Source organism: Idiotropiscis lumnitzeri, chromosome 4 (assembly GCF_059441095.1).
Source record: "Idiotropiscis lumnitzeri isolate Australia: NSW breed Sydney's pygmy pipehorse chromosome 4, RoL_Ilum_1.0, whole genome shotgun sequence".
Classification (NCBI taxonomy): domain Eukaryota; kingdom Metazoa; phylum Chordata; class Actinopteri; order Syngnathiformes; family Syngnathidae; genus Idiotropiscis; species Idiotropiscis lumnitzeri.
The window spans coordinates 28,943,293-28,967,100 of record NC_142394.1 but is presented as its reverse complement, the minus strand read 5'-3'; the positions used below and the strand labels follow the sequence as shown (position 1 = coordinate 28,967,100).

The 23,808-nt window shown below is 42.8% G+C and overlaps 1 protein-coding gene across 1 annotated transcript in view; it reads right to left on the bottom strand.

The window, feature by feature from the left end:
• Positions 1-23,808, bottom strand: part of LOC148339076 (pyruvate carboxylase, mitochondrial-like) — a 143,834-nt gene that overhangs the window by 113,990 nt on the left and 6,036 nt on the right. Inside the window, exons 2-10 of the mRNA XM_088294800.1 lie at positions 23,430-23,566; positions 21,527-21,620; positions 21,115-21,205; positions 19,688-19,853; positions 19,463-19,608; positions 15,842-15,959; positions 14,271-14,338; positions 13,239-13,322; positions 1,782-1,900 (exon numbers count right to left, since the gene is read on the bottom strand). Of these exons, the coding sequence (XP_088150926.1) occupies positions 1,782-1,900; positions 13,239-13,322; positions 14,271-14,338; positions 15,842-15,959; positions 19,463-19,608; positions 19,688-19,853; positions 21,115-21,205; positions 21,527-21,620; positions 23,430-23,565 (1,022 nt within the window). The 5' untranslated portion in view covers position 23,566. The remainder of the gene's footprint in view (positions 1-1,781; positions 1,901-13,238; positions 13,323-14,270; positions 14,339-15,841; positions 15,960-19,462; positions 19,609-19,687; positions 19,854-21,114; positions 21,206-21,526; positions 21,621-23,429; positions 23,567-23,808) is intronic.

Genomic DNA, 23,808 nt, shown 5'->3' with positions numbered 1-23,808 from the left:
ACTGCGTAGAGTAGACAAGCTGACGGCGTGTAGCTCAGTCTTTTAGAGTTGTTTTTTTGTTGTTTTTTTTCACCTCCGCCTCCCTGAATGTTTTTCTATTCATTTATAAAAACGGACCACCAGACGAACCGCCCCCCCCGCTTTTTTTTTCCAACTCTGTCTGTTGGACGGGCTGTGCCTGTTCCATTACGTTGCATCCCGTGGCACAGTGACAATGAAGCTATTCTGATTCTGATTTGCAGCCCAAATTCAAAAATTGCACAGGTTCGAGAGGGGACGGCTGCAAAAAGGGGGGAGACGGAGCAATATGAATCACGACGCGGGAAAAAATGAGGCAAAAAGGGGGGGGGGGGTGAGCTCCAGAACGATGCGATCAGGAGGAGAGATGAACGAGCGGGCCAATGAGAGCATGCGGGGCCATCAAACGTGACAGCGGTGATAACAGCGAGATGAATGGATGGGTGGGCGGGGCCAGGGTGAACTACCACCGATGAGACAAGCACACCCGCGCTAAATCGAGCCCCGAGAAAGAAATCGACGAGACGCAGCGGCAGAGCTCGGCAAGGGCACCCGTGCGCCAGGCCTGCTGTGAGGATGCCAGGAAAACTGGCAGATGTAATCTCCAGCAAATACAGCGGGGCTTTGTTGATCAAACACTGACTGAAGGGGCTTTCAAGAAGGACTTTAGGGGCTCAACAAGCCCACCTGCAGTCCGGGGAGGGGACTGGGTTTTTTTTTTTAATCTCTGCCAGTTTGGAGACGAGCGAGTAGAAATGAGGAATGGGATGGAGAGAAAGAGTGTGAAGTGGCATCCAAGAATATAGGCCAAGAGGGAGGCTTTCACTTTTTAGCATGAAAGGGGTGTGAAGTTTCGTGGTACCACACAGAGTTTGATCGTGTCGCCTTGGGAAACGCCGGCGGACTAATGGGCTTGGAGTGCAAATTTAACAAACATACTTTTTCCCAATTTCATGCGGGCGTAATCTGCGGCCGGCCACCCGGGGGGGGGCTGGACGCCTGCCTGTGCAAAGGCGGCCTGTGCAAACGAGATGACGGCCGCCACGTGCCACTTCATGCGGGACAGCGCTCCGATCGGGCCAATTCAAATGAGCCTCGAGCTGAAAATAAATGCGCCAATTCTTCAACGGCGGCTTTCGGTGCTTTTTTTTCCTGTTTTTGCCATTTTATTAAAATTTTAATTTAACGGGAAAAAGATGTTAGAATAAATATCGATATATGGTTTTATAAATCGATATTGGGCTATGAAAAGGAAAATCGATTCAAATCGATATATCGATTTTTTTAAACTCAGCCCGAGTTGTCCCATCCCAGAAACAGCTTCAAAGAATCGGCGACTGTTGCCAAGGGCTGCCAAGAATAATCGACGTATCAAGACGATGTTGACGATAAATATCGACGATGAATTTTATCAGTCGATACATCAATTATTTATTTTTTAAATTATTCGACACACTCATCCTCGTTTCATCGTATAATCGTATAAGTAGTTGCTGTCGTGAATTGTCTGCCTGTTCTCTGCTCCAAGAGGTAAATTAGTGAAAAAAAAAAGAATAAATGAGAAACCGATCTTGCAAAATTAATCATATAGGAAATTGCGATTGCAGTTCAGAGGAAAAAAATTGCAATTTTTCAAATTCGTTCATCCCTTCTCCCAGTGAAGTGGAATTACGCAGACGGCAAGTCTACGAAATCCGATTATATGCGAATGAATCCGACACGATGGACTTGAAAGGCAACTTTGTCCATCGCGCTATACTCACTCCGTGATCTCCTCCGTCACCGTGTGCTCCACCTGAAGCCGCGAGTTGACCTCAATGAAGTAGTGTTTGCCGTGTTTGTCCACCAAGAACTCCACCGTCCCCGCGTTCTCGTAGCCCACCTGTAGAAGAAAAAAAAAATTATTTGACTCCGTGTCACCCGTTTGTTCATATCAGACTTTGCTTTGATTTCCTCTGCTGTTTCTAGTTGGAATTAAAAAAAAAAAAAAAACAACAACAAAACAATTGAAGCGACGAAAGAAGAAATTCCCGCTGCAGGAAGTAGACCTATTTACATTGTAACGATAGATTCAAAACATAAAAAGAAACTTCAATAAATGCAACAAACTCAAAAATATCAAATCCGGGACAGGGCTTCACACAAGTTGCACTTTTTATTTGGGACTCATTAAAAAATAAAGCGAAAATGACAGATTTTGTATCAGTGAGTGCCTTGGTTTTTTTGGGGGTTATTAATTATTTTTTTTTTGGGGGGGGGGCGGCATCGTGGGGAGATTGCCCAAACTGCTTTGTACAAGATGCCAAAATTAGAGACTCAGTTTCACGCCGACAAAGTCCCCAATGAATCATCCTCACGTTTGAGGATGATCGCATAAACCGATGTGCCCTCCAAACAAAAAGGAGCACTTTCACCAGCACCTCTTACACTAATGATGATGGATACGTAACGCTCAAGGCCTTGTCGACGAAGCTAAAATATCAGCTTTCACACGCAAGGCCGTCTCTCACACACACACACACACACTCGCCACGTCTAAGTGAATCAGCAAGCAGTGTAACAGACTGATTTGTCACTGCTTGATAAGTGACGACAGGCAAGTCGACGGGCGACACCACCGCGGTGCCTTGACATACAAGTATAATTTGGGCCGTGACCTCAAAATTAAGGCCCGGCCAGTTTAAACGGCAGATTTAAGATAGTTTAAAATTGGCAAATATTGGCTGATTTTTTTTTTTTTTTTTTGGGGGGGGTTATTAAATCAGATGAATAATCATTTATCTGAATTTTATTCTGCCAAATATTTGAATCGGGTAAATCCTCATCAGTCGGGCCCTACTCAACACAAATAATTTGTGCCCATTCAATTCAATGGAAATTCCATGAATCCGTTCCAGCCTCCCCAAATAAAAAAAAATAATTAAAAATTTTTAAAAAAGAATGATTTCTGGACTCTTTCTTAATAAGGAAAAAGCATGATATAATGCAGTATGGTAGTTTATAAAAAAATACCCCTGGCCACCTGGGGGCAGTATAATACATTCAAAGACAGGCATGAAGAGGAGTTTCACAGTAAGATTTAGTAATATTAGTCTTGGACTAAAATTATAATGTGTGAGTATTTTTGTATTGTCTGTCTATATTTGTTGCAGCACTGTTTGTGTTCCAATATTTATTGCTTAGAGTCACAGCATTGCGTCTCCAATGCTATTTGTTAGCCCGTCTATGGCATATATGCGTTGTTTGTTAGCCAAGTCAAAATCGCTGTTTTCAATTATTTTAATGTCATTTTTTTTGTTTTGTTTGCTTTGTTTTAGTTTGACGGAAAACTTTAGCACAACTGCTCATATATTAAATTTTTGCTCGCACGTCAAAGCAAAACATTTTTGGTTTTTTGAACGGAACAGCGGGTCATTTATCTCAAGTCACCACTGTTGATTGGTAGAAGGGGAGTACATTGTGGTGTAACTCCAGTTTTGGTCATACCGATAGTGTTGATCTCAGCATTGCATGCAAATGGTCGTCAAAGTATGATTCTATAAATAAATACAGCAGCGATAGCTTAGCACTGTCAGATATGAAAAAATATGCAAATATTGTGTATATGCACATAAATTTACCTGAGGGAAAAAAAAACTGTATTGCAGGGGAGGAAAGCATCGCGCGAAAATAAACAGCATATGAAATGCAGCCGAATAATAAATCGATAGCGGTGGAATTGAAGCAACGGCTGGGATGGAATCTTCAAAGTTTGGTAAAGTAGTTTTCGCAAACTCCTTCTAACAAACAAACAAGCAGCGATGACAGAAGCCCCGCCCCCTTCCGACTGGTCACATGCAAGTGTGAAGTGTGACGAGGAGGCCACTCATCAGCCTCTCCGGCGCTCGCTCTCCGCACGCCCTTCAACATCAAAAACCATTTGCAGCATGTGGAGAGGACGGCAACATTTTTCATTCAAGGAGTGCTCTCCACGTTTTTTTTTTTTTCTTTTTCTTTTTTTACCAGTCCAAAACGTCACATCTCATCCATCGTGGTGAAACGTTGAGAGGACTCATTTAGCGTCAAGAGGCAGGGAAGAACAAGTGGCATAAAAGCACTCTTTTCCTCCCCCTCCCATAACAAGCATGTTTGACCACATCACAAAAAGACTCAAATGACACTCTAAAAATACAGCCTAAAGTCGAATATTTGTTTCATGAAGTTGCAATTATTTATTTATTTGCTTAATTTTTGCACGTTTCTATTGGCCGCACTGTTGTGTGGAGTTTTAGGGTTTTGTTTTTCTGGTCCACGTAATATCAACTATATTAGCAAAGGCATAAGTAATGTAATATATCACAATTTCCAATTTCTCCTCATGGGGCCAGAGATTTTCTCTGCTCTGATTGGTTGGTCAAAAGAAAACCGTTCGACGAGCCAAACGTCTGCGGCGACCTGTGTAATTTTTATTTTTCATTTTTATTTGTTTACATGTTTTCGCAACATAAGACACAAAATGGGGCTGAGCGATATGGAGAAAAAAAACAACTCATATCATCGAATCTCGATCTGAACTAAAGGAACGAGAGAAACGTATGAAGTACAGTAAATTTAATACAAAATAAAACTGTTAAAAATTTACTCAGCATTACAATAAATGCAAAAAAAATGAGACAAGAAAGTGGAAAAACGGTGTAAATTGTAATCGCAATATTGTGGAACACAGGGTGCAATGTCTCAACGCGACCAGCAGAGGGCGGCGTTTGCTGCCTTACGAGAGACTCGAAAGAAGAGGCTCGCATTCTTAAAAGCGAAGAAGAGCCACGCATCTGGCGGCCGACATTAAAAACAAATGGCGATCGGCCTGAAATTGATCACGATGACATCACCGTCCCGGCCTACACCAAAGTATCGATCAAAACGGTACGAGAAGCCATTTTAACTTCCCGTGTGTGCAGCGATCACATGGTCCAAAAAAAAAAAAAAAGACATTCGTTTGCTCATCGAGCTGAGTGCTTGTTTACTGCCGCCTAATGCTGAATATTCAGACTGGCACTTTTGAGAGACGCTCACAGCATTATTTTTCCCTGAGCGCGGTCGCCATTTTCTGCCGCCGCTGCACATTGTCCCATTCCCAGCACAGGCTTGAATCTTGTGAGCGCAGCACTATCACCACCTGCATTTTTTTTTTTTACCTCGCATAGCACAGAGACTTGCAATTAGGCTACGTGCGTGTGCCTCGTGCTTGTGAGCAAGTTCTCTCCGTATTCCCCGCAAGGACGAAAAGGCGAGGAATCCAAACAGAAGAGAGGTGTCGGCAAGCATAACAATCCCTCCAGTCTTTGAACTCCAAGGACAGAGACAATCGCAAACCCAGTTTAGTAGTCGAGAGGGAACGCCACATGAAACGGGTTGGATTTTTTTTTTTTTGTTTTTCACATTTTAATCCAAACGCAGGCACGAAATAGGAATGGAAAACTTTTTGCGTGAAAGTTGAGGTGTCGCAAAAAAGTACAACGAGAGCTGATCAATTAATCCAATTCAAAATTGACAATGCAATTTGATTTGTAAAAATAAATCAATAGAAAAACAAGCCAAAAAACTCCTGCCTCTGTTTTGGTCTGTCGGTAGACTTTTTTTTTTTATATATACATATTATATATGTTAAGTCGAATTTATTTATATAGCTCAAGCACAAGAAAGTCTCGGAGGGCTTCACATTACCACGGTCATCATCCCGTCCTGATTTTATCCCCAAGGAGGGCAAGGAAAAACTCTGGGGGAAAATGAGAAACCTTGAGAAGGGACCACAGATGGGGGAATCCCGCTTTCGGGTGGACGACATTGAACACATATATAGGTCTATTTTATTGACGTATTTTTACAGTGTCGAGATGTTTGCCTATCATTGCAACATGACAAGTTGGAAGAGATTACCAGAATTCTCGGTGATAAATACGCAATTGTTTTAGAAAAAAAAAAAAAAAGTACTGGTTTCCTGACAAAAACAAAGTAGACGTTCTCTGCTCCTATCCTGGAGTTAAACCAGTGCTTCTCAAATATTTCATGTTACGCCCCCAGAGCAAGAAGAAAACAATTTGCGCCCCCCAACCCACCACCCACTCGACGCCACAACGATAAATAATAGCATTTTCGTTACAAAACAAACCTACACCATCATTTTAATACACGCTGCGCACAATGAGCAAGGAGAGCGCCACTGCCAACTACTGGAGTGGAAGTGCAATTACACTTTATGGTAGTACAACGGGGGGAAAAAAGCATGTTCCCCAGGGTAAAAAAAAAACAAAAAACAAACATTCAGCCTCAACAAATAGTCTTACATGTAAGAATTAAGTATACAAAGAATGATATGATTTTCAAACAGCATGAGAAGCAACAATGTGGCACTTCCTGCAATATTTGGTGGCCAAAACGCGCCATGTAGCATGGAAATGACATTTTCAAAGCAGTATTAGTTGAACAGCAAGCACACATCGAGACCGTAGCCCAAAAAGCGTTCTTCTGATGTCTGACTCCATAACAGGCTGGTTTGTAACCGTTTGCACCTCATGTCCTCCATTTTATGCATTTGTCTTTGCATATTTTGGAGTTTAATCATTCAGGGTAGTCAATTCTCTAAAGGCGCGTTCGACTCTCACATTTTATTTTTAGTGCTCTTGTTTTGCAAGGTTACAATGAATATTTAAAATGCGTCGGATGAGGCTGCGCATCATCTGGTCCAAGCAAAAGAATGCTTCTCATAACGCCGTCCCGCTCGGTCGGAAATGGGGACTGCATTTTGAAAGATTCTTTGCAAATCCCCGGGAAGAGCATCCAACAAGAATCGTCACTCCTTTTCCAGACATAATCAAGCAAAGTCAAGTGGCGATGCGCTGCGAGGCCACAAAGCCTTTTTCCTTGTCGCTCATGCCTTTCATTTGCCGCCGCTGAGCGAGAAATGGCGTGAACCGGAAAATTGCCACGGCGTCGCTTCCTTTTCATTTCCAATTCTGGGGTGAGACACGAGAGCGTTTTAAAAAGTGAAAGGCGACGCGAGTTTGTAAAACTGTCTCTCTCTTCTCAGGGAAGGAGAACTGGCTGTCCAGATGGCACCAGGATTCTCCCGAATCTTAGCTAATTCCCACTCGGACTCTTGAAGAACAATTCTCATCCATTTTCCGCGAACGCTCATCCATACTTTTATGACGACAAGTCCATGACGGTAGGTTCAAAAAAATAATGGTAACGGTCTCCTCGCTGCCAACTCTCTGTGAAATCTAATTAAAAAGAGCCGCAAATTTGGCCGAGAGGTTAAAAGGTCGCACGTGGGCAGATGGCAAAGGAGCAATGCAAGGGCACGGTTAAAAGAAGACAATTTGAGTCGCAAAGGAGAAGCGGTGGGGCGTCACATGAAGGTGCCTTGACGTCATGAAAACAAAATGAATGTACATTTTGACGTCTTTATCCGTCAATGGCAGCGAATGAGTTCATGAGTCAAACAGCACTCGAAAGAATTTGCGGCACAGTTTAGAAATGCATTTGTTGGTTCTATTTATCACATCCATGCTAATTTCATTAGCTCGTCTATGCTGTTTTGCACTCTGTGTTAGCATTAAGCTAGTGGAATTTTATGAAAATCATCTTGTGGCGGTTTTGGTCTCGCAAAAGTCGGTTCGGTAAGCGGAGGTACCATCGTACGCGTATTATTTAGCAAGAGAAGGATGTAAAAGACGGATGCTTTCCCAAGAAGGCTGCAATGAAGTCGTAAAGTGAATTCTGAGACTCGAAGGAGAAAGATGAAAACCATCTTCTGTGGTTGCAGTCGCTGAAATTCCGTCCATATTTATATGAAATATGTGCAACATTGTGGGCTCATAAAAGTCGGATGTTAACTATCAATTAAGGCGGGGGGGGGGAAAATGCACCCAAGTAGAGTCGTAACTTTCACTTGGTCGTACTGAGAGGAGAAGAAGAGCGCTGACCCGATTTATTTAATAGCATTGTAAAATTAAAAGGTTACCATGTAAAAGTCTGCCTGGCCTTTTTTTTTTTTTTTTTTTTTATCCTTGGCCTCTATTGTTTCATAACCTTCACCCGCCCTACATCCTCACTCCCAGTTTTTGATTTCACTGCATGTCGGAAAGGACAAATTCTGTCAGTTCAATTAGCTTCAGATTAAAAAAAAATATATAATATATATTATATATATATATAAATATATATATATTTACATACTGATGTCATTTTTACATGCAAACCAATTCTATAAGTGCCAACGTTAAGCTCATCCAAGTGTCCCTTTAACTCAGTCACTACCAGCTGAGCAAAAAAAAATAAAAAATCTTTGACGTGTTTAGCCGTCAATGGCAGTAAATGAGTTAATTTAATATATGGTCACTCATTCATCTCAGGACGAAAGTCCGAATAGTGAGCATCAAGATTCATGCGTCATTCTAATTCAAATTTGCGTACACCGAGGTCCACCGCGAGGCCTTTATACAATTGACGATGACTTTGAACGTGTGTGGCTTTTAAAGACGGCGCCTGCCCTCTTGAGAGATGTGGAAGTCAACAAATGAGAGAGCAGAGATGCTTATTGATGCTCGGGATTGCAGCTAGCTGTTAACTGGCTAACGGTGAGCCACCCTGCGAGTTAAGCGGGTGTCAGCTGTAGCCGTGCAGCTAGCTTAAAAAGTGTTGTTACAAATCAGGTTCTTGGTGGGGGAAAAAAAAAAAAAATCGCCCTCTCTTCCATGCTCGTCTCAGTCCCACAGCTCTCTCGCTGGCCCAGATCCCCCCTCTGCGCCGTCAGCACTTTAATGGAAGCATAATGAGCCGCTTGTCTGTGAAATGATGAAAAAGTGGAGGGAATAAAGCCACCTTGTGATCACAGAGCGCCGCATGAGCACGCACGGCCACGTGCGCCAATACAATCTATTCTCGGCGCCCGTATGAGAGACATCAAATTTGAAAAAAATAAATGCAGCATGCATGGAGAGTGTGTGAGGAGGGGGGGGGGGTGGATGTGTGTGTGTGTGTGTCCTGATTATGTATATGTGATGTGTGTATTATACATACAAAACACAATCCACTCGACATTCCATTTGCGGCAACCGGCGTGTGCTCGTTTGCATGCGTTTTGCATCCAACGGCTGCTTATGAGATTTGTGTTAGTTTATCACTTGGAATCCAAAGTCTTTTTTTTTTTTTTCCCAGCCATGTAAAGAGCGGCTTACTTTTCAGTGAACCTCCAAAAAAGGTATACAAACAAACAAGCGCTTATTACGATTAAAGTCATTCCTGTGTGGTGGCGCGAGCTCTCGCTGACATAAAAGTAACCTACGAGAATCCACACATGCGTAACACGGAACTAATTAGACAGATCGTTTTTTTTTTTTTTTGTTGTTGTTTTTTTTGCCCGCAGACATCTGCGAAGAGGCTCCTTGCATGCAAAACGCAGTCGCCGTCAATGAAGTTAACCGAAAAGTTCAAAACCTCTTTTTCTTTTTTTTTTTTTTTCCCATGTTTAAAGAAGCTTGATCTTCTTGGACGACAGACGGCAAAAAAAATCTAAGGGCTGCCAAATCGCCATTACGATCGGCACTTGAAGGCAACCGCGGACACTTGCGGCCAAAACTGGGAAAGATGAAAAATGCTGATGAAAATAAAAGGAAAAAGCTTTACAGAAAAAAAAAAAAAAAAGAGTAAAGCACACCACACATGGAGTGATGCGGACAAACTAGTGATGGGCAAGTAGCAAGAACAGGTATCGTATCGAGTCGATATTACTTTAAGGTATTGGATACTCGTGGAGGCTGCAAATACAAGCCAGCGATACTTATGACACAAAAAAAAAAAAAGATGCGCAGTCCTCCTTGGCAGTAGTTGGCGCTAGACTGCAGCATTTTGACACGTCGCTGAACTAGGGCTAGGTATCGATTTTTTTTCATGTATTTTTTTTAATAAAATATTATTAATACATTTAAATAAATTAAATATTAATATATTTCAATATTTTTTATATTCAAATTTCCCAATTCGATTCGATACACAAGGGCCATTTTGATTCAATTTTTGATTCACGATTCATTTTGATTGATTTTCGATTCAATCAAGGATTTCACGCAGTATCAATTTGACTTCCGTACGGAAGCAATCCTGCAATGAGTACAACCCGCTTGCTGTAATGAGTGCATTCGTAAAAATGTTCATATTTCCGTTAAGAATTGAAGAGCACGCAGTTCCGTAAATCATGTCCGTTTTATTGACCATGACCAGATCAAAACAATAAATACTGCATCCGCCATTTTGTTTTGCGACACTACTTTTGCGTAGTGACAAGATCGTGCGTGATGCGTGAAGTGGTGTGAATTTATGGGTAAAAAGACGTTATTAAAAATGATATGAATCGATATCGGGCTGTGAAAAGGAAAATCAATTCAAATCAATGTCTCGATTGTTTTTAAACCCAGCCCTAATTTGGAGTCACTTTCAGGTAGACGACACTCGATCCATCCACAATGCCAAGCCGACCAAATAGCGACGAGAAGATCATCATCAAAACGTTTCACGGGAGAAGCAAAAAGTGACTAATGAGTTGTCAAAAGCCAGTCAGCACAAAATCTACTCGGCTTTCTTCGCATCTCCAGACGCGGGGTGTAAATGTTTGCGCGTAATAATGCTTTTGTCAGCGCCGATCTGCACTGTCTGGAACTAGGCGGCCATGAAATTACTTCACACTGGTTTTTTTTGTTTCGGTTTTTTTTTCTGCGAGAGAATTTGCCAACATTTGCATGCAAAAAGGCGCTTTGGCTCCCTCACAGACAACAGCGAGCGCAACGTACAAATTGCAAGCGTGCATGTGTGCCAGTGATAAGGAACGAGAAATGAGATGGAAAATTGTGATCAGAGGTGGTCAGTACTCACACTCCCAAACGTAAAAGCACGCATTTAACTCTTGCACTGAAGTAAAGGTACAAAAGAACCGAGTTGGAAATGGACTGAGGTTCAATTATGATGTTTTGATAACTTGAAAAATGTTCCTATGACTTTGCTAATATTGTGAATCGAGAAACAAAAAAAAGCCAAATTAGCTCACGATAGCTAAAAGAAAATAAATTCAAATGTGCATTACTTGGTTTTTTTTTTATTTATCTATTTTTTTCATAGTAGATGGAGAATTTTTCAATGCGAGAAACTGGTTTGAGCGCTGCCAAAGGACAACAAAATCTCTTTAAGGGTGTTGGAAATGTTGGCTTAAAAAAGAAATCTAACCGATTATCGCAGACGATATTTGGCATGTTGCCGATTATTCTCTCTCTCTCTCTCTCTCTCTCTCGCTCTCACTCAATTTTATGCATAAATTTAATTTCTTTTGGAACATGTCAAATATCGCAATCATATGAATATTGCGATGGTCAAGGCATATGTTTCCAATGCGTTATCATGCATGTCATTTATTGCCGGGTCGCATCTCTTTAATTAAGACAACAAATGGTTCATGTCGACGACTTCATTAACATCCACCCATCGATGCATCTCATAATCGCATCTGTGATGGGTTTACAAGACCTTATCAAGATTTTGAAGGAACAAAAACCCTTCAAGCAAGTGAAATGCTCTTACGCAAAAAAACTGTCGGACAAAGAACAAGCGTACTTTGCTTTTGTTTCATCTCGTTTGCAGCTTTGCTTTGGCAGCGACACTTTATTAGATTGAATGGTTCATTAAATTTGTGATTTTATGAGGCTATTACAGAAGGCATCCCAAATGTGTTCAGAGTCAACACAGCAGGAAGGGGCGCGGGGGGGCAGGAGGGGGCGGGGCTATATGGGAAAGAGTCCAGTTGTACTGCGAAAATCACAAAGCATCCCAAACAATAATCATCTTTGGCCAGTTTGCATTCAGCTCTTCTCTTACATAAGATATTCTCTCTCCGGATCACCATAGTTTTTTCTTTGGCAAAACCCTTTGCCCTTGTCTTCATCTGCTATCAGCATGAAATCTCCTCTTTAAGCCCCCCCCCGCTCCCCCGCCCCTTGCTCGCCGCCCCCTTCAGATGATGCTGTCACAGCTACTTTAGGCCAAAGTCAGGCAGGCCTGCCTTTTATTAAGAGTTGATTCCAAATGCACTCAACAAATTTTATTTCCACATATTTCAAGTCCGCTCACACGCGCACGCTTGTTTGTCCCAATGTTGGGACTTCAATGGCGATAACCATGGAGAAAGTTAGAAATAAGACCGGATTTTTTTTTTTTTTTTAATTCATATACTTGCGCCCCATCCACATACATTAAACTGATGTAAAGTGATGAAGAAAAAAAAAAATGTGCAGGTATATATGAGCACAAACCCCAAAAATTTTAATAAATTCACATATGGCATAAAATGCAGAAAGGACAATCGGGGAAGTTACTGGAAGGCTGAACGATTTATCGTTTGGGGACCAAAATCGCGATCTCAGACAAAGCGATTTTGAGATTGTCAAAGTTAAATTTTTTTTTTTTTTTAAGTGGTCTTGTGTCCCAAGCTCACAAAGCAGATCAAACTAACCAGGGGCAAACAGATTAAAAAAATAATCCTCGCACTGTCGCCCATAGGCACGCAAGTATTTGATTTTGCCGCTGCTTCAATGCAAGGAGACAAAAAAATCTCGCGCTGAAGCAGTTCCGACATGGTTTGAAAATCCGTGCACAACAGCTGCAACGAGCTGCTGAGTTTTGAGCGCTACACAATAATAAAATGACATATTTTAAGCAATTTAGCTTCGCTAAGGGACAATGATTTTATTGACATATAATCCGACCTCTGTACAAGAACAGAACGTGGACATTAGTACGAAATGTAAAACATTTTGGGATTTAAAAAATCTATATATTTTAAGATACACAATGACACAAATCCCAAATTATACTTGACGGCAAATTGTATTTTTTTAAACTTGAGAAAGAACTGCCCCTCCCACTCACAAAACCTCTTTAAGTGTCCTTGCATTATTACAGTAATAGCTTTGGTTGTTTTTAAGCTGATGTTTATGAATGTCACTGTACAAAACAATTCTTTCCTAAAATGGTTTATCCCTACCGTAAGTATTGCAGTGTGTGTTCAACTCATTCAAAAAGAAAAGCATCATAAGCGACGATGACTCAGCACATATGAGAATTAACTAACTTTGACTGCGATGACCCAAAAAAAGAAAAAAAAAAAAAAACAGCGACGACCACAGGGGAGCACTCACCAATTTGGCGAGGTTGACAGCGTCCGAATGAAGCCGGTTCCTCAACTGAGGGTCCAACTGGAAACCCGGTGCGATCTCCACCACCTGGAGAGCAAGCGCACAGTTAGCAACAAGCTAGGTCACGGAGAGAAATAAATCCTGATTTGGTCACTTTCTTGAACTTTATCCAAGAGCAAATATTCAACTTTTTTTTTTTTTTAAGCAGGAGGTTGACAAAGCAAGCCGAAACGTATTTGTGCAAATGCAACAATTGGCCCGGGGGCTGTGAGCCGAGCTAATCGACCCAGGGAAATTCAAACGTGTTAAAAAAAAAAAAAAAAGTTAAATAAAACACAGTAGGAAGTCAATTAGCCTTCTTATCTCATTTCTTTCCTCCTCCTCCCCACCGAGTCTGAATTTCACTTCTAAGACAGAAGGACTAAAAATATCCCATCAGTACTCCGGCATTCCAAATCTATTCCAACAGGCGACTCTTCATGTGAGCGAGGAAGAGGAAAAAGATCTTAGATTTAGGGCAAATGCAGATCAAGTCACGTCAACTCAAAGAGCAGCCGTCGTGGCTCCCTTACCCAAAAAAAAAAAAAAAGCGTCCGCACGGATATGCTCGTTGATTAAACGTGAGCGTGACGCCTTCCGTGTAGATGGCGAGCGACTCGCGTGTTTGTTCCTTTAATAAGGTGACGATTAATTGGGTGAGAATCAAAGAGCAGCGCGCTTGCCTAATGGGCTCGAGTTAATTCCCAGATCATTCCGAGAGCGCCGTTGACGTGGCAACGAGGGTTCTTTAGGCGCCGCGGACGCCGATAACAGCATTAGGACATTTTCATTGGCGTATTATCCTCTCGCCACCTACGACACACGCACGCGGTAATCTCCGTGATCGTAATCACCTCAAGTATGAATGCGTTGGCTAATGAGAACGCTCGGCGGAGGGCAAAAGCCTATTAGGATGTTTGATCATCATGGGCGCGCGGGAAGGTGAGATTTTTCTGCCGAGCGCGACCACCGGACGGTGTGTGTGAGGAAAGTCACCTTTTGGTGGCGCCGCTGAATGGAGCAGTCTCTCTCGTACAGGTGGATGACGTTGCCGTATTTATCACCTGTGGAGGCAGACAAGCCACGGCGGGATGAGAAAAAAATATTTCCCCCCTCCGACTCCCAAAATGAAAGACATTTATAAACACATGACTCAGATGGTAGTCACAAGAAATTATTTCCAGAAAAAGCCCGGGGGTAAATTTCAGATTTTTTTTATTTTTTTTTTTCATAAATCGATATTTTTGTTCTGTGCCCGCATCATCTGTTGTTGTTTTTTTTTACGCAATATTAACCAATTTATGATGTTGAAAATAGCTTCAAGTGTTGTAATACTGGACCTTCTTCCACACTCTGCGGGAGCCGTGCATCATTATGTAGTCTCGTGTTTGTTACACAAGAACGAGTGAAAAGATATTTGAGGAAGCAAAAAAAAATGAAAAGAAAAAAAGAAAGGAACCACTGGAATGCTTTGGTGCTTAACTCATGGACTCCCATTGACGGATAAACACGTCAAAGATCCTTTTTTTTTTTTTTTTTTACTCGGCTGGTTTTGAATGAGTTAAAAGGAACTGGTCAGTCGCGAAGGTCAGATTCAGTTAAATCTGCTCAAACGACCTGCGTGTCATCCCTGCTTGAAGTGAAGCATTCTGGGACTTCGCAATTCTTGTCTGCCGGAGTGACGTCACGTTTCGAACGCTTGTGAAAGAACAATGGAGGAAGTAGAGAGATTTGTGTTTTCAAACCAGTCGCTGTTTGTGTCAACTCAAGAAAATAATAAAGCACCTCACACACGCTATGCTGTTAACAAAGTGTTATCTAGCTTCAAAAATGATACACGTTTGTTTTTTTTTTAATTAAAAATACAAAAAAAAACTAATGACATGGATGGCAGCAACATTCAAGCTAAAATAGGAAGACCCACAATATATTTCTAAACAATGTACAGAAATTAACAGCTTTTCTTAAAACGCATTTATGTTAAATGAGGTTTTTTTTTTCCCCAACTAAAAATCATATTTATGTTAAAGGGAAGTCAACCCCCCCAAAATGTCTCAGAACATGGCATTCTGATTACTATTGCGTTTGTGAAACACGAGTTAAGCAGCCGTTTTTCGCCATCTGACTTCTGTCCACTGAAAATGACATCACAGTTGCTCAGAGCTCAAGTAACGACCAATCATGGCCCAGCTTCCGAAAACAGATGAGCCGTGATTGGTCGTGATCTGTGAAAAGTAACAAAATGGCCGCCCCCTGAGGTGAGATTTTTTTTTTCGTTTTTTTCTTGCCCTCCTCGGTGTTAAGATCAGGGGACCGTTTGAAACTTTCTTGTGATTAAGGGCTATAAAAATAAATTTGATTAAAAATAAAAAGTTATCACCCTAATGGAAAAGAAACTTTATTCTTCAATGCCACTGTTAAAGGATTGAAAAAAAAAAAGTGGCTGTCAATTTTATTTTAAGCAGGCATCTGTTAAATGTAACAAAGTAATCTTAGTTACTTTTAAAATCAAGTAATCAGTAAGGCAGCAGCTACTTTTCGGTCCGCTGGTGGTGGAGTGCACTTACCAAGGATCTGCACTTCGATGTGTCTCGGTTTTTCAATAAACTTCTCGACAAACAGAGCGCCATTGCCGAAAGCCGTCAGCGCTTCCGAGTAGGCCCGCTGGTAATTCTCCTCAAGTTCCTGACAAATAGAGAAAGAAAATCCATAAACATCAGTCAAGAGAACAAAAAAATAAAAAAAAAGCCAGCCACATCATTTGAACACAGTTTAGTTCTTTGCCATGAAGAATGAAAACTTCAACTTGTGCAACTGGGAAGCCGGTCGTTACATTTTTTTTGTAGTTGAAAAACCTCGCTGATATCTTCGCCAATTTGTCTTCCGCAGCGTGCAGTTTGTCATGTCCCCTTTTTGTCTTTTCTGCCGTCAGCTCCGAATTTGTTGCGAGCAAGCCACGGGGAGACGATGCCACGCAGAGGAAGCAGGCCAAGTCAAGGGCATGACTCAATCTGTGTTGTTGGTCTGCGACATCTTGCCGGCCCGACCGGCCCGTCTTTTTGCCCTCCGCTTCGGGGAAAGGGGGCGCGACTCACCAAGGCCTCGGGGCCTCAAAAGGGAGGACGCTCTAGACGGCATCTCAAAGGGAAGTCAAATCAAGCCGGAGCTCGGGCCGCGTCGTGCGTCATCGGTGCCGGACCAAACTTTTAGATAATAAACAAGAGCACTTGGTTTGTTATTTGGACAGGCGGCGAGAAGGCGAATTTGCATTCGAACGTGGCCAACGTTTAGCGGCGTCGTACGCGGGCTCGATGCAGAGAGTGGTAAAAAATGGATGAATGCCACAAAAGAAAAAAATAAATCACTGGCCATGTAGCTATAACCAAGATCAGCTCAGTTTATCGTGTAAATATGGAAGTGTATTGCTGCCACACCAGAAAAAAATAAAGAAATCATCATGTAAAAACGTGAAAACTGTCATGTAAATAAGTGAAAATTAATGCGTAGAAAAGGTGAAAAATATGTAAAATCGTATGTAAGAACATGAAAACTGTCATATAAATATGGGAAAAATATCATGTAAAAATGTTACAATTATGTAAAAATGTGAAACTTATATAAGAACGCAAAAAAACGACATAAATACATGAGAAATTCAATATGTTAAAATTTTAAAAATATGTAGATGTAAAAATTATGTAAGGATGTGAAAACTGTCACGTAAATACGGAAAAATGATCACGTAAAAAAAGGAGAAATTTCTCATGTAAAAAATGTGAAAATGATCAAGTAAAACCACGAAACTCAACAATAAAAAAAAAACATGAGATTGATTGTGCAAAAACATGACAAATATGTAAAAACGTTACGTAAAAACATGAAACCTGTAAGAATGTGAAAACTGTCACATCAATGTGAAAATTAGCGCGAACGATAGCATGTAAAAAAATGGTAGCGTATGAAAAATGGTAAAAACTTAAAACTTAAGTCAGAACATAAAAATGATCACATAAAAAACGTCAAACGAGTCACCTTGAAAAAACTCCGAATGGATAACGCGTCTCATAAAATAACTCGATTAAGTTGGATTTCGTGCGAAATTTTAAAAGTTATTCAACGTGTGTGGATCTCGAACGGTGTTGTCACGCATGCATACTCTCAGACGGGATTTTTCACATTCTAGCTAAAATGTTCACGTTTTTAGACGATCGGCTTCGTGTTGCTTATTTTTCCTAGCGTGGCAGCAATGCACTTTCGATGAGTTGCTTCTTCTCCTCGCAGCACTTTAATGCAGCTCGTGTATCAGCAAGAAGACACCCGTAATGGACTCAAACTGCATTTTGTTAGATTATTTTTTTCTTCTATTTTTTTTTTTTTGGTCGTCGCTTTTGAAAATGTGCAGTCTTCACATGATAGGTGCCTCCACCACTCGAGCTCCTGAGACTCAACAGTCACAAATGTCAACAGCTCATTTGTGAAGCACTGAAAAGGTTAGAAAACATCACATGGAGCGAAAAGTGGAAAATAATGTCCTTTTTGCAATTCCACTGAGAAGCAAAGTTTTCGGTAAGAACCGTTCATATTGTACGCGTGTACGTCGGGAGGAATCTTCATACCTTGAAAACCATCTCTTTTCAGGACACCCCAAAAAGGTCACATTTGTTCAAGCATCAACGTGGTATCGTCAAAAAGAACAGGTCATTTTCAAGACTTTAGATTGAGCAATCATTTGTGTGGATTGACCGATAGGATAGATTTGGGAAAAAATGTGGGCACAAATTGTGACATAGGTGGTTTCGGCTTAACGGCAGCGATACACAACGCAAATTAAAACCGTACCCGAGATAGATGGATAGAGAGAGAGAGAGAGAGACAGAGACGGAGAGAGATAGAGATAGAGAGACAGAGAGAGATAGAGAGAGAGAGGGGAGAGGGAGAGAGAGAGTGAGAGAGAGAGAGAGAGAGAGGAGATAGAGAGAGAGAGGGTGAGAGAGGGAGAAAAAGAGAGGGAGAAAGAGAGTGAGAGAGAGGGGAGATAGGGAGAGGGAGAGAGAGAGAGAAGAAAAGAGAGACAAAGAGAGAGAGACAGAGACAGAGAGAGAGGGGAGAGGGAGAGAGAGAGCGAGGGAGAGAGAGAGGGGAGAGAGAGTGAGAGGGGAGAGAGGGGGAGAGGGAGAGAAGAAAAGAGAGAGACAGAGAGAGAGGGGAGAGAGCGAGATAGAGAGAGAAAGAGAGGGTGAGAGAGATGGAGAAAAAGAGAGAGAGAAAGAGTGAGAGAGAGAGAGAGAGAGAGAGATAGATAGATCGTTACTTCAATAACCTGCAGAAACAGTCGTCATTCTTTGTATCCAATAAAGAATACATGGCTGCGTGAGTGTTTTATTATCTGTCTCAAATTTTTGCTGGACTGGACTGTAAAGTGATCTCTTGATTGGACAAAAAAACCTGGACATGGCCAAATTTGAGAAACAGGAAGCAAAAAACATCAGTCACTTTCGAAGCTGGTGGCAGGCTCTGAGAGAAATCGTGTCCAGCGACAGCACGCTGGCGTGGATGCGCCTGCGGGAGGTCATTTGAACATTTGAGTTGCACATTTCAGAGACAGCCGCGCGCCACAAGCTCGGTTGAGGAAAGAAGCCACATCAGTCCCACCTGCAGCCGAGGGGAAAACAATGCGTCACTCCGCGTTGACTTTGTTAGGCCAAAATGTGCCTTGCGCCATCAACGAAAACTCAATTAGTGTTCATAAGATGCAAAAACAAACGGCTGCGAGTTGAGGAGAAAGAAAAAAAAAAAGCAAAGAGGACGAACGGCTGCGGGAAGGCAAGGCGTCAATCATTGCTGCTCGATTTACATTTGGAGATTTCCACGCTTGTTTTTGCGGCAAACATCACTTATGTGGGAAATATGAGGCAAACATTCCGCGCATGGGATAAACGTTATGATACATTCGGGTAATTGGACCCCGGGCACGAAGAAAATTGATCTCAATGTTTTAGCTGCCATGCACGCTTGAGGAACCACGCGAGGCAATTTCAGAAGGCAGACCGGCGAGTAAAAGGTGAGTGGCAGCCGCGGATAAAAACCACCAGGTCATAATATCCAAGCCATTCCACACAAAACAGAAATGTCATGAATATAAAACACAAATACGTCCGCGGGAGGGGAGGGGTCGAAAGGGCTCTCACCTCATACTCTCGGACCACCCTCATGCCTCGGCCGCCGCCTCCGTAGGCCGCTTTGAAAATGATGGGGAAGCCGTAGCTTTGGGCGAAGGCGTGAGCTTCCTGCTGACTGCTGATGGGGGAGTCGGTTCCCGGGACCACCGGTACACCTTGACGAGCACAAGCCACCACGCGTGACATAGAAACAACGACACATCATCCATTTCCTCGCTCGCTTCGTCTTCGTACCGGCGCTGATGGCGAGGGCACGAGCCTCCACTTTGTCTCCCATCTTGCGGACCGTTTCCGGAGTCGGCCCGACAAACATCACATCGGCATCGGCGCAGGCCTGGGCAAAGTCCGAGCGCTCCGACAGGAATCCGTAGCCCGGGTGGATGGCGTCCACGTCGTTGTCCTGCGGAAAGAAAAACAAAAACCTTTTTTAACCGGTACCAAAAGGCGTCCCTCAGGGGTCAATTGTGGGCCCGGTGCTTTTACGAATGTCGTGGCTCCAGAAAGTCATTTATCATCGTCATGCTGATGACACAATTTTGAAAATGATGTCGCTGGCGCTGTTCCACAAGCCTGCAACTTTCTTTTAATCATTTGTCAAAAAGCATTTGGTTATCTCCAGCTTGGCCTTACTGCAAGCAAAATGAAAAAAAAAAACCTATGTCGTCTTCCAAGGCTAAATCCCGGAACGTTGATACTCGTTTTTTTTTTTTTTTAATCTCTGCTTCTAATGGTTCCAGCATAAAAAGAGTGCTTGGTGTACGGCTTGATGACTAATTTACTTTTCGATACCTCGTCGCCAATTTGTGTCCAAAAAATGTCGACTAACAGAGAAACGGTGCTTTTATCTGTTCTGGACTTCAAGGATGTAGTCCACAAACATGCCTCTGTTCGATCCGTTGGACTGTTTACCATTCAGCTCGGCTGCTCGCTACACGACTCATCATTGCTCTCTCGCTCAGTTGCTCGCTCGGCCCTCCCTTTCCATTCCACGCGAGCGGCGCCGGTTATTATTTATCGGCGGCGAACAGACGTCTCATAGAAGCAATTTTGCTTTGATTGGAATTCCGTGCAAAGATCTGGGAAATTGTCTTCCCTCCTCTCTCTCGCTTCCATTTTTAACATCTGCTCTTTATATTTGGACATTGTTCTCGTCATTTTTTTTTTTGCTTTGTGTCTTTTGTTGAATGAGGGCGACATGAGTGGCACACGAGATTGAGAAAGGCGTCGGGATTGAAAACGGTAAACTAGATGTATGACACTCACGTCGCGCAAGAGAGCATTCCAGTAACGTGTGGAAATGGCAAATATGCGGCATTACTTGAGATTTTTGTGCGAAAGATAAAGATAAGAAAAGGACCAAAAGAGCAAAAGTGACAAGATAATCGGAAGAAAACGGCGGCAACGTGACATGAACTCAACACATATTAAATGTCACGTTTATGGAAACGTTCGGAAAAGGCTGATATTTTTACGCCTCGACGACAATGAGAGGACGTGTCGGATTGATAGACAACCGAGACAAACTCTCGGCAGTTTCGTCGGCTAATGGTTGAAATGCCCGCCCCCCTCAAATGCTCGTGCGCTTTCGAGTCCACTTTTAAAATTTGTTTTGTTTTCAAAGTGCTCCATCAATAAAGTTGAGCAAAGTATTGCCAGTTGACCTTCGCAACTTTGATGATGTCGGGGATGTCCAAGTAGGCAGCGACGGGCGGCAGGCCTTTCCCAATGAGGTAGGCCTCGTCTGCTTTTTGCCTGCAGAGAAAAAAAAAACAAAAAAAACGTGCCTGTTTAAAATTATTCAGTCAGATTAGCTCCAATTTACAGAAAACAAGGCAGAGATGCTTTGAATGAGGACGTTCGGGCAAACACGCTGGGTTGAATGTTTGTCGATAGAATCGCGCCTCCGTCTTGCTCGCGAGGCATCGCCGAGACTCACTGAAAGGCTTCCTCTAATTGTGAGCGCTGATCAATAATCTGCTCGCTCGCCAGTCGGGCTGCCGGCCTGGTTACTTCCAGCGCCGCAAGAAGCGGCGCGTGCCGCAGCGTGACATTTCATCACATGGGCGAGCCTACCTGTGCATCTGTCCGGTGTCCTGCTCGGAGTAGACGGCCACCGTTCGAATCCCGAGCTCGGTGCAGGCTCTGAACACGCGGATGGCGATCTCACCTGGAGGGAGACGTTTATTCTCGTAAGTTGAAAACCAAAATGGAATCGGGCCTTCCCCCCCCCCCAACACTGACCCGTGAGGAGAGTCATTATTTTCTTCCCTTCACAGCACATTTCACGGCTTACAATATTGCAGACGTGCTGATAAACAACTGGACTGAAATTGATGTTGCCGTTTGTGTGCGAATGTATTTGGAGTGGTGAAAAACAAGAACAGTGCAACACAATATCGTTTTAGAGTCCCACGCTGTCGAAAATTTTGACATCATATTTTGGACGACGTCAATATTATTTTTAGTGTTTTGTTTAATCAAGCGTCGGAATGGATTCATGGATTTGAGCAATTCATTCGGGATAATTGCGCGCACTATTTATCTTGCATGTCAGAGAGAGAGAGAAACAGAAAGAGAGAGAGAGAGAGAGAGAGAGAGAGAACGAAAGAGAGAGAGAAACAGAAAGAGAGAGAGTGAAAGAGAAAGTGAGAGGGAGAGCAAGAAAGAGAGAGAGAGACAAAATGAGAGAGAGACAGAAAGAGTGAGAGAGAGAGAGAAAGTGCAAGAGAGAGCAAGAAAGAGAGAGAGAAACAGAAAGAGAGAGAGAGAGAGAGAGAACAAAAGAGAGAGAGAGAGAGAGAGAAACAGAAAGAGAGAGAGAGTGAAAGAGAAAGTGAGAGGGAGAGCAAGAAAGAGAGAGAGAGACAAAATGAGAGAGAGACAGAGAGAGTGAGAGAAAGTGCAAGAGAGAGAGCAAGAAAGAGAGAGAGAGAGAGAAAGTGCAAGAGAGAGAGCAAGAAAGAGAGAGAGAGACAGAGAGTGAGAGAGAGAGAGAAAGAGAATGAGAGAGCGAGAGAGAGAGAGAGAGAGAATGAGAGAGCGAGAGAGAGAGCAAGATTGAGGTATATGTGTATACCACAACATTCCACCACCTGTTGCGCACAAAAGGCTGAGTAAACTATCTTTATTTATTCAGAGCACACTGCAGGGAGGTTTGATTTCAAGCATATATCACTTGGACTTGCTTTTGAACGAGTTTATTTTCGGGCTATCGTGTCACCCTCCTGGACAGCACTTTCTGAGGACCAGCCATATGTGACCTTCTTCAGGGTTACGACTGTACGCGTTGTGACTCGCAACACAAGGACACCCCCCCCCACCCCCTTCCTCCCTCCCCCCAAAAAAGGTGAACCTTGAAAATCTCTCTCTCCGCCTCTCACACGCACACACAGCGGCCCATCTCAGTCTAGTGCACTGCAGTGTGATGAATGTGATCTAATGTGGTGTAGATATCGTGTCACGCCAAAGTGAAGGACAGACACAGACGGAACGCCCGACGGTGTGTGTGTGTGTGTGTGTGTGTGCGTGTCACCATCTGAATCACAATGATGGGTTAAAGCAGTTTAATAGAGCTTTGAAGGGAAGGAAGGCTGACATGAATCCTTCAATGCGCACGCCGTCTCAAGGGGGTCTCCATGCTCGGCGTGAAGTACGAAATAAGTCGCGATATTTAGCAGCTCGTACGAGTCCCAATTTGGATCGGTGGTCTTCGTTTGGTATTTTTCACCCCGAGAATTAAATTGCAAAGAGCCCCATGGTAATTAAATAGCATAACTGATTGGCGGTCATAAGCAAATCTCCTTCAGGACATTATTTCCCCCGGAAGCGCTGAGGTGAATAACACTAATATGCGTTAAATGTAACCTGACTTTCAGACGAGACGTTTTGAAGTGTTGAGAGCGAATCAGTGAGACAGAAGATGAGGTGGCGCGCGCCGAAACACGGATGAGTCGAAAGCAAACATTGTCATCCTTGCCTCTGTTTGCCACCATCACTTTCTTGATCGGCCGATGGCGGCTGGGCGAGGACGAGTGAGCCAAGCGGTAGAGCAGACAGGCCCTCCTCACGGCCAGCAGGCTCAGGCCGCCTTGCACCGCAGCGTAGCGCAACATCCTGCGTGAGACACAAAAATGGATTTCATTTTCAGGAAATTCCACATGAGAAGCGTTTTTACATGCAGGACAGGTATTTTTCATGGCTATGCACTGCCAACCACCTAAAAATAATAAATAAATAAATAAATAAACTTCATTTGTCGACACTTCCATTGAAATAATCATTCGGCATGCAGGAAGTGTGCCAGCCAATCAGCAAGTCCTCAGCCTCGTACGGCCCAATTAGCTCCAGGTGTTTTC